Source organism: Asterias amurensis, chromosome 20 (genome assembly GCF_032118995.1).
Source record: "Asterias amurensis chromosome 20, ASM3211899v1".
In the NCBI taxonomy this organism is placed as follows: Eukaryota; Metazoa; Echinodermata; class Asteroidea; order Forcipulatida; family Asteriidae; genus Asterias; species Asterias amurensis.
The window spans coordinates 13,491,894-13,502,590 of record NC_092667.1 but is presented as its reverse complement, the minus strand read 5'-3'; the positions used below and the strand labels follow the sequence as shown (position 1 = coordinate 13,502,590).

Genomic DNA, 10,697 nt, shown 5'->3' with positions numbered 1-10,697 from the left:
AGACTGCCAAATTTCATCTCTTTTCAAAAATAGTATTGATAATAAACCACTGTGTAAATTAAGCTTTTTAAAGAGGCTTTCTGTTGTACACGGAGTTGTGAACTCTCACCCAGTTACTAATAACTGGGTAAGAGTTGATAAGTCCATGTACAGCCAGAGACCTGTTTTGATCTTGACGACAAAGCCCCTTTAAGTGTAGCAAAATATGGCTCCCATCTTTGAGAAACTCAATTTCCAAGTTTTAAAAAGTTTTGTGCCACCGTGCACTTGTGTAAACATTCCCCTCAAGTTTGTTGATAGTTCAGAACGAGAGGTCACGGACGCCATGACCTCTGTTGACCTGGTCTGTCCTTTGTTGACCTTGTCTTTGCCCCCTTTCAATCAAAGTACCTAAGCCATATTTAATGAAGCCTGTAAGAACAAAAACTTGCTAAACACAGAATAGTTTAGCTACACAGAAACAGCGATGGGTCTATTTTTATCAAGGTGTGTACTTTTTTGGAGCTGTTAAGAATTACTAGTTTGCATTCAGTGTTAGCGTTTACAATTAAGGCCGGGTCAGCACACAAGCCCTGATAGCGAGAACAAAAACGAGAATGATAAAAATGCACGCCCTCGAATGGTTGAAAAGCTCCACGCCGAATACGCCTAAGCGCATTCAACCAATTGAGGGCGTGCATTTTTATCCTTCTCATATTCGTTTTCGTTACCGGGTCCTGTGTGACCAGGCCTTTAATGAAGTTACGTTTAGAAACAACAATTAAGCTGTTTGTGCGTCCGAACATGTCAAACATTGTTGTAGTTTTAAAGGTTCTGTACTGAGTTTGTTTGCAAAGTGCAATCTTTAAACTTAAATTTTAGGACTGCTCAGAAATTTTCAACTTACATTGTTTTCAAATGCAAAAACAAAAACCTATAACTTCCACTGTATTCTACTATTTTGTAATTTTTCTATTGATCATTTAATCAAGATCACTGCATCAGTTTCATAGGTAATTATTTGATGTATTTCTGTACACAGCATTCATATATCGGACGGACCAATAAATTTTCAACTCTTGTAATTTACTATAAAAACCGTTTGTTCTTAGTAAGATGATATAAAAGACCGATCCAATAGGCTCCCGCCCACATTTTACGTGTGAGCAAAAACATGTGGGGCTCTACAATGCCTTCCTGCACTGCCTTCCTGCACAACTCTGCCGCGCACGCCAAGATATGCGTACGCATGTCGGAGCTTCGTTGCTTTGTGATTGGTCAATCCGCAATGGGGCGGAGCTTAATGGATCGGTCTATTGTGTTCCTTATCACAATTCTAACCCCAGCCCAACCCCAAACTTTTATCTGAATTCAGACTTTTTATGTCTGCATGATGAAGACAATCTGATGTTATTTTCTCCAGATTTGAATACATCCTGCTATTTAATCTACTTCTCTAGTGCTGAGGATACTCTTCCTCGAAGCTCCTTGGTATCTATCAATCACGGGGGTTATCAAAAGGTTGAAATGCCATTATTCCAATATACCTCCTAACATATGGATCAAATTTTGCACCTTTTTATTTAATCAAAATTGAATGAGCTGTACGTTGAATTGAATGATTTTTGTTTGTTTACAACATTCATTTGCCTGGAAATAGTACCAAAGGATTGATCATCAGTCCTAAAATACTTAAAAACGAAAGAACTCAAACAAACTAGTGTTGTTTCAAAAAACACTGACTGTATTCATTCTGAATAAGGCACATACACTGTTTACATGATTTGATCATATAAAAAAAGCCTATTAATAACACAGGCATGATATTTGGAGCAAAAAAATGGGATTTTTTATAGTGTACGAAGGTTAACCTACATGGTAGGCCTATAGGCATTTTTTATAACAACTTTGCAGTTTTGTTTCTGAGGGCCAAACAATCAGAAATCAAACTTCAGAAGGAAGAATATCAATGATGCATGAGAATAGTTTGGATACATGCTTGTAAATAAACAAAATGTTTATTTATAATTTTGGATTCTTAAAAAAACAAATAAGGTGAAGTTTGAACTTAATAGTATGAATACTTTCAACAAAATTTCCTTGCTGACGCTGAGTAAATACATAATGTGCACAACAGAGAAATGCGTTGGATTTTATATGAGCTTTCCAAAGAAACCTTGAATGCAGAAAAAACTTAGATTAGAAAACGTCATAAAAAAAGCTAATTACAACATTGTTTTTGAGAGAATATTTCCATCCTGTACTTTTCAACCAACCAGCATAAAAAAAATCCACTTCTGTCGGCAAGTTTAGTTTAAAGAGGGACTTAACTTCGGACTAGGTCTTATTTCTTTATCTTCCTAAATAGACAGAGTCCTTGTGACAGTGGACATTTCTTTTACTCTGACTCTAACTCTATTAAAGGGAAAGTACACCTTTTAATTTGTACGGTATTTTTTACTCTGTTCCTGTTATACTATTAAATCAAAACCTCTGTGGGACCAGTCCTATTCGGTATACATTACCCGGTAACCAGTTTCCCTTGAGATTTTTCTGTTCTAAGCAATTCTTTTGCTTTTAAAAACAGCTCAGAGAAGCAGGTATATTTACAATTGGAAAAATGGCATATAATACTTGAGTCACACTGAAATATCCCAGGTCCTCCCAACTCATTACCAGGGGTGTCCCTCTAACAATCCGAAGGTCCCCTCCTTGGTCCAAGGTTTTCCCCCTCCTTGGTCAAAGGTTTCCCCCCTCATTAGTCCAAGGTTCCTCCCTTAGTTCAAGGTTCCCCCTCCTCCCCCAAGGTTTTCCCCCTCCCTAGTCCAAGGTTTCCCCCTCCGTAAGGTTTTGCCCCTCCCCAACCCTGTCATCAAGGTTCATCACGTATTGCTCACTCAGATATTTAGCTGTCCGTTGACTTATAGTGATCATCATCTATCGTTGAGTAAATATGTCCCTCGTTGCTAAGAAACTCGAGTGCTTCTCTGTATTCAAGAAAACAAGAGGAAAAAAAAAGATGAGGACCACAATACAAGACATACGACTCGAGCTGCCTTCGATAAGCTTGGACTGTCACTGATGTCTCACAAACATTCTTGTCTTTGATGCACCTTTGGAACTCCCTGAAACTGTGACACTTTCAAACTCACTTGGCATGAAGACCGTATTGACTAACCCCTTTGCTGCTATGAAAATCGCCATATTGTAGGGCGAAACCGTGTGCGCCTCCGTAGTGCGTACATCAAAGAAGCACGCAGCGTTCCCAGTTTGATTTCTATGGCACACGCACACGCTCTCAGATGCCATGTGGTAGGGCAGGTTTTTGAATGGTGCTGTCATATTCAATACGGTCTGTTCAAGAACAGTTTTTAAATCCTAAATGTAGTTATGGAGGTTTATCCTCCAGTCCTACTTACCTGATTTTATCTTGAGAAACTCTCTTCATACTGGATGCTAGGTAGTTGACGCTTACTCCTTGGTCGTCGTTACATTCTGTGATGAGTTTATGAACCTAAACATAAAAAAGAAACCATGATTATCAGCGTTTCATGGTCGAGAGGAGTAGGTCTCACGATTCAAACGCAATCCCACATACCTTGTAGGAAAATGCTCAATGTTAAAGCGCCTAAAGCGTCACTGAGTGATGGATATGCACTCTACATTTTATTATAGTAGAAGTCACTACTATTTATTATTTACCTGTGATTGTGTGTCATTAAGTCCATTTGATGGAGCGGCAGAAACATAACCAGAAGTACTTCCCATTCCGCCCTTTGCCGGCGTCATCATACTGCCTCCAAAATCACCGCTCGCCTGCTATGAAACAAACATCGAAACAAACCTTTAGATTTATGATGTCAAAATTGGGTTAGGTCTGGGGCTCAATTAATTCATTGCTCTATAGGGTTTGAAATTTTGGTATGATGTTTCCATTAAGATGCTTTGCGGACTGAGTAATTCAGATGGTTTTGGTTTGAACAAAGAAAATTTTACTAGAGTGGGATTCGAACCAACGACCTCTGCCGGTGCTCTATCAACTGAGCTATCCAGCCCTATGTTGACAATCTCCAGATTTTGTCAATATCTTTGTTCAGGGGTGCCAGTCAGAAGCCGTATGACTGTTAACTGCCGTGTAGCCAGGGATCACACCTAAATATTTCAGATTCAGATTTTGAACTTGTTCTTGTCCGTCTTACCGAGTGTTTCCTCTTAGTCAGAAGCATGTGTGTGTGAACCGTCTCCAGCATGTGTAGTGTCAGATCATTCATGTCTGTGATTGGTTTGATCTTGAACGGTGCTATGCTCCTCTTCCCGCCGAACGTCCGGATGTTTCCGATGACTTTGACGTAGGTGTTCTCACCGAGTACATTCGGCTGAACCTGTTCTTCTGCATTCTCCTTTGAAGTATTAACAAGAAACATTGTTATCCACAAATATTCGCTCAAATTTAACATACGCCATGATATTGAGAAGCAATTTAACAGGCTACATTGTTTCTTAACGACAGAACTTCAAAGTAAAAAGCTTCTCAAAATACATTATACTAGCCTAAGCTGCTGAACTTTGTATCAAGTAAGTTTTTATTGCCATTCATTTTCAGAGTAATTACCAAAAATATACAGACTGATTATTACAGTCCTCTACCCTCCCTCCTTCCAATAACACCATTGTACTCACATCACTTTCTACCCATTGTCTGACATCCAGTACGGGACCTGTCCTATCGTCTACTTTGTAAAGTATGTTGGTGGCCGCCATCTCCACACTTCGAATTAGCCCAACGACTGACACCTGTAAGATCAAGGGTCAAAAGGTCAAGTTCAGGTACACAATGCACAACTGAGAAAATATCAGAGGATAGTCCAGGGCTCAAGTTTCTAGAAAACTGCCTTCGGGAAAACACAGGACAGTAGGATCTCTGGACGCTGGCCAGCAGGTCAAGAAAGTTAAAAAATAAGGACACAAAAAACGATGGCCTTTTACCTGATATATCTCCACCTCTCCGATTTTGAAGTGATCATCAATCTGTGTTGCTTGAAGGATTTGTGCGATGGTACAAGGAATGAGATTCTGAACTCTTTTACCCTAAATGAAAGAAAAGTTACAAAAAAAGTAATAAATAATGACACTGAAATATTTATTGTTTGTCACAGTTTCAAATTTGATAGTGCTGTTTCAGAGGAACAAATTGTGAGGGAAATTAAGAGGGAGGCAGCCATACACAGGCTCGTAAAGTTAGATCTGGTTCTAGCAAACCTTTGCAGTAACTCTTTGTATACACATGGCACGGTTTCCTTAGTCTGTAGTGGTAAGCAAAATTAGTAGTTGGGTTTGTGCTTTTATAGCTCAGTTAAGTCGCGACTATTTGAGGCACGGCTAGTGGAGTAATAAATTTCACTAGTCGCCCAGGCTTAGACATGGGATAGCTGAAGGTAAGGTGGAGAGAGTGGGAGGGGGACTCGGCTGTCAAGTAAAAGCCATGTATGTACCTTAGTTCCTCCGCCAGTAGATGGTGAACTAAACTGTCCTGCGTTACCTCCTTGTGATTGATAGTAACCACCGCCCTGACTGCTCTGACCTTGGTCAGAGAAACCACCTGTGTGGGAAATTTGAAGAAAAACTAGAGATTGAGAGTTTGTGGACAAACTCAAGGTGTTCGGTTACCGGGAGTAAAAGCCTGGATTAAAAAACAAATAGTTACACCTTGCTTTGTTCTCAAGATTTGTAATAAATGATTCAAATTGCAAAAACTGTCAAAACAACCTGATTACTCTAGTAAAAGATGTTTGGTGATGTCATCGGTACTATTTGTTTTAAACCAGACCTTTGCCAGACTTGTATGCTGTGATGGTAAAGCATCAAAGGATGTATATTTCTTTACTCCTCCATGATTTCAACCTAAAAGGCATTAAACAACGCCCTTTCAAATCATTTCACAGTCACTTCCGGTTTAAACAGGTCAAAAGGTCAACGAAAGTTCACCAACATATCAATTTCTGTAAAGTACGTTAAGCCCTTTCATATGATGTATAGATTGTCAAAATAGCTTATGTAGTTTTGGAAATATGAACTTAGGAAATATTGACGACTGTAGAAAAGATTGTAATGGGCATGTATGTTTTAACCGCCTTGAAGGAAGACTATTCTTCATGAAGCTTTTTCGCGCTCTATGGATGATCAACGGAGCGTGACTCTGTTGCACCACTAATACACTACACGTTGTGTGTATGCCTACGTGCAATGTTTATGCACATAATGGGGATTTACGTTCTGTTCTTTAGACGTGAATTTTGAAATTTCCAACCTCTTTTTTGAGCCAGAAGACAACATCAAAATGGGGTCATGTCTGTGGGGCGTTTACGGAGTTTGCAATAACGATTCCGATGATGTTTCGATTGTAAGAATCCCTCATGTAGATCAAAAGTTATGATTTTTTGAATTAATAAACTTTGAATATTCATAACTCAAGAATTGATGACGTCATCATGACGTAACTCACACGGTTTCTTCTCCTAATAAATATCTAACTATGTGTGAAGTTTCAAGTTCATACGATGTTTGGAAAGATGTTTTTGTAGGGGGACAAGGGACGTACAGAAGAAGAAGAAGAAGAAGAAGAAGTATCAATAAAAAAAAAAAAACGAACAAAAATAAGAGGTGTTCCGGGCTGTTGGCCCGAACACCTAAAAAAGACTTAGTTAGTACAGTCGTCTTCCCTATACGAACTCGGGCCTTTGTCTTTGCTTTGCGACGAGTGAATTGTGTTCTGCTGCTGACCGAGTGCTGTCGAGTCCACCGCGGAACTTGGAAGATGTCATTGTCACCCTGTACGGCATGTTCTAACGATGGCGTAGCCTTAGGTTGATCTTAGCCAAAATGTGAAATAATTGTCCAGAGCCAAGTCAATGGCTGGGCACCTTAGACTCACTTAGGCCTAGTGTAGTTATTTATTATTCAGAGTTTGCTAAACTTAAGTTAAGCCTAAGCTAAGGAAAGATCATTGGGTTGGGGCGTAGTCTAAGTCATGGTAGTGAAAAATGGTGAGACAGATCTGTTGGAAAAGTTTCCGTATGGCGCCACCACTTTTTCATTCGATATGAAATAATATAGGAACTTATTTACCTGATTGACATATCCCTTTTTGTAAAAACGAGTGAAAAAGTGGTGGCGCCATACGGAAAGTTATCCGATCTGTTTAGTAGGCCTAGTAGTGTCACTGTCACTGTCAGTAGTGTCCACTGAAAGGAGGCTGTAATTTAGAGCTAGCACAGCAGCACACAGGCACATCCATGACAGGCACACATGACAGTGACACAGGCCTCAGCACAGCCATGACGACAGTAGAGTAGATAATCATTTCAATTTTCGGAAAAGTTTCCGTATGGCGCCACCACTTTTTCATTCGATATGAAATAATATAGTATCTAATTTACCTCAATGAGATATCCCTTTTTGTAAAAATGAGTGAAAAAGTGGTGGCGCCATACGGAAAGTTATCCCAATTTTCATTCAAATCAAAGAAAAAAGACAAGATTTGCAAAAAAAAAAATAAATAAAAAACACACACAGAAGTTTAGCAACCCAGCATGCTTCAATTAAACAAAGCATACTTCAGAAAACAAACAACGACCCTACCATGATCACAAACAGTGATAATAATGACATTTCAATGGTACTGTCTGACTGACATTTCAATTAAAAACAATACCCTCTATTGTCCGGAAATTGGCCCACTTAACAAAACGTTGTTTGAAAACACCATAAAGTTCCCACATGTTTTTCTCCAATTAAAAATAGTGATTTATCCACCGGATAGATAATAGGCATACAAAATTACCTCCTTGGTTGTTCCACATTTTCTTCTCAGATTTCTCTAGAACAATAGATGATAAAAATGAATTTTAACGTAAGCCTTTCCACGATCTCTACGGACACAACGCAGTTTGAGTTCGCGGGGTTCAGTAATATGGCGCGCCATGTCCGGACCAATCATCCAATCACAGCCCCCGTTAGAAGAGCTCTTTGAAATTTGCATATTTAGAACGGACACTTACTGCTAAAAATGTATTAAAACACAAACATTTTGCAATTCAAAATCAAACCACACAAAATAATGAGATTAGTTATATCAATCCTCAAGATTAATAATTTGTTCCAAGCTTTTAATATGAAAGTTGACAACAGTTGAAAGCGGTCGGCTTATTAACCCCCATCCGTCCCACATCAACTATGGCGTGTCAAACGTTGCATTATTCGATAATGTACAATATATGTGCGATGTTTCTCATATATATGCGATAATTGTCACATATGTGCGATATTCATTTGATGTATGCAATAAATGTAATATATATGCAATAAATGTAATATATATGCAACAAATGTAATACATATGCAATAAATGTAATATATATGCAATAAATTGTAATATATGTGCGATAAATTGTAATATATGTGCGATAAATTGTAATATATGTGCGATAAATTGTAATATGTGTGCGATAAATTGTAATATATGTGCGATAAATTGTAATATATGTGCGATAAATTGTAATATATGTGCAATAATTTGCAATATATGTGCGATAATTTGCAATAGAGATGCGATAAGTTTTAATATATGTTTGATAATTTTGTAGTATATTATATGCGATCATTTGTATGCGATGTTTTGTGACGGTATACATATGCGATAATTTAATATACATGTGCGATGTTCGTTCTTATATGTGCGAAAACGGAATTGTGGGATATAGTACGCTTCCTGTCCACTTGATCCCCGTATCCGTAATGTTTTAGATCGGGCCAGACTATACTCTGGACGGTATAGTATGGTTCCTATGGTTCAATGAGATTGTCGTAGGGTTTATAGTGATGGTCAGGGTACGAGACTCGAGCAGCGTATTTCCGAAATAGCCAGCCAGCCGCGTATTCGGATAATAGAACACATACAGTACAGGGAGGTGACAAAATGTTGCATTTTGCTCAAATCTGAAGGTGAAGATCTGTTTTACTCGAACGAATTCTGCAATATTAGCATAATTTGGAATTTTTAATTGATAATATGTCAATTTCATAGCTTCACATGATTAAAAGAATAATTTTTAAAAAGTGAAAAACATTAACAAAACGTCAAAAAATGACCCGCAAACGAAAAGGCAAACATTTTTATTTTGTATTTTTTGCATTTTTTAATATGTCAAAAAAACATCACTGTGAAATACAAAACCATAACTTGAAAAGAATTTATACCCTTCGTTAAAACAAAACATTTAATTTGTAATCCAGAACTTTCAAGACTAATATAGTGGGCGTATCAAATTTTGGAGCTGGGTAAATTTGGTTCACTATCTAGTGGTTAATTAACCACAGTTATTCTGACGCCATTGTCAATGTACATTCCGCCCAATTACATAGACGGTGCACTTAAACACAATTTGAAAAGAATTCGAACCCTTCGTTAAGACAAAAAGTTGCTTTCTTCTTTCTAGACTGGACGTATCAAATTTTGAGCTGGCTAAATTGGTCAACTATTATTGATTCTGCAATAAAAAGAAAATGTTTGTCTTATCAATTACTAAATAAATTGTTTTATTGTTCGTAAGCATATACTCTTATGTTTGAAAGAAAAACACTTCTATTTCCAGGTGACTTTAAATCGTAGAACAGTTAAAGTTAGTAAATTACCGAGCTATATCTGAAACACTCATGATTGATTATTTTTAATTGTTGTCAATAAAATTTAAAAGTTCTTGTGCTATAAAAATTCAACTGTGTCTTGTTTGCAAAATCATTTTTCAAATTTTTTGAATCTTAGTCACCACATTTATAGTTATGTCAGCCGCGAGCAAAAAGTGGTGACACCCTTCGATAAGACAAACAATTTCTTTAAACATTTTCTTTAAACATTTTCTTTTTATTGCAGAATCAATAATAGTTGACCAATTTAGCCAGCTCAAAATTTGATACGTCCAGTCTATCTTCCTTCAAGGTTCTGGAACAAGAAAGCAACTTTTTGTCTTAACGAAGGGTTCAAATTCTTTTCAAATTGTGTTTAAGTGCACCGTCTATGTAATTGGGCGGAATGTACATTGACAATGGCGTCAGAATAACTGTGGTTAATTAACCACTAGATAGTGAACCAAATTTACCCAGCTCCAAAATTTGATACGCCCACTATATTAGTCTTGAAAGTTCTGGATTACAAATTAAATGTTTTGTTTTAACGAAGGGTATAAATTCTTTTCAAGGTATGGTTTTGTATTTCACAGTGATGTTTTTTTGACATATTAAAAAATGCAAAAAATACAAAATAAAAATGTTTGCCTTTTCGTTTGCGGGTCATTTTTTGACGTTTTGTTAATGTTTTTCACTTTTTAAAAATTATTTTTTAATCATGTGAAGCTATGAAATTGACATATTATCAATTACAAATTCTAAATTATGCTAATATTGCAGAATTCGTTCGAGTAAAACAGATCTTCACCTTCAGATTTGAGCAAAATGCAACATTTTGTCACCTCCCTGTACTGTATGTGTTCTATTATCCGAATACGCGGCTGGCTGGCTGTTTCGGAAATACGCTGCTCGAGTCTCGTACCCTGACCATCACTATAAACCCTACGCCAATCTCATTGAACCATAGGAACCATACTATACCGTCCAGAGTATAGTCTGGCCCGATCTAAAACATTACGGATACGGGGATCAAGTGG

The 10,697-nt window shown here is 37.5% G+C and overlaps 1 protein-coding gene across 2 annotated transcripts; it reads right to left on the bottom strand.

Moving 5' to 3' along the window:
* Positions 1 to 2,811: 2,811 nt before the first annotated feature.
* Positions 2,812 to 7,957, bottom strand: LOC139952129 (replication protein A 32 kDa subunit-B-like). 2 transcript variants are annotated; one of them, XM_071951097.1, is made up of 8 exons: positions 7,820 to 7,957; positions 5,472 to 5,578; positions 4,966 to 5,067; positions 4,660 to 4,773; positions 4,179 to 4,379; positions 3,682 to 3,798; positions 3,399 to 3,493; positions 2,812 to 2,966 (listed from the first exon to the last, which is right to left on the bottom strand). In XM_071951097.1, exons 1-8 carry the CDS (start codon positions 7,836 to 7,838, stop codon positions 2,885 to 2,887), a joined length of 837 nt encoding a protein of 278 aa, XP_071807198.1. In that variant the 5' UTR covers positions 7,839 to 7,957; the 3' UTR covers positions 2,812 to 2,884. The 2 variants fall into 2 exon arrangements, with proteins under 2 accessions (XP_071807198.1, XP_071807200.1); XM_071951099.1 differs by having other exon boundaries at positions 3,682 to 3,795.
* Positions 7,958 to 10,697: the final 2,740 nt, after the last annotated feature.

Bases quoted from the DNA above. Each gene is read 5' to 3' on its own strand.
- LOC139952129 (XM_071951097.1), bottom strand. The intron at 3,799-4,178 runs GTAAGACGGACA...TTTGTTTCATAG, and splicing joins TGACTAAGAGGAAACACTCG to CAGGCGAGCGGTGATTTTGG. The intron at 2,967-3,398 runs GTAAGTAGGACT...TCTTGAATACAG, and splicing joins GTTTCTCAAGATAAAATCAG to AGAAGCACTCGAGTTTCTTA.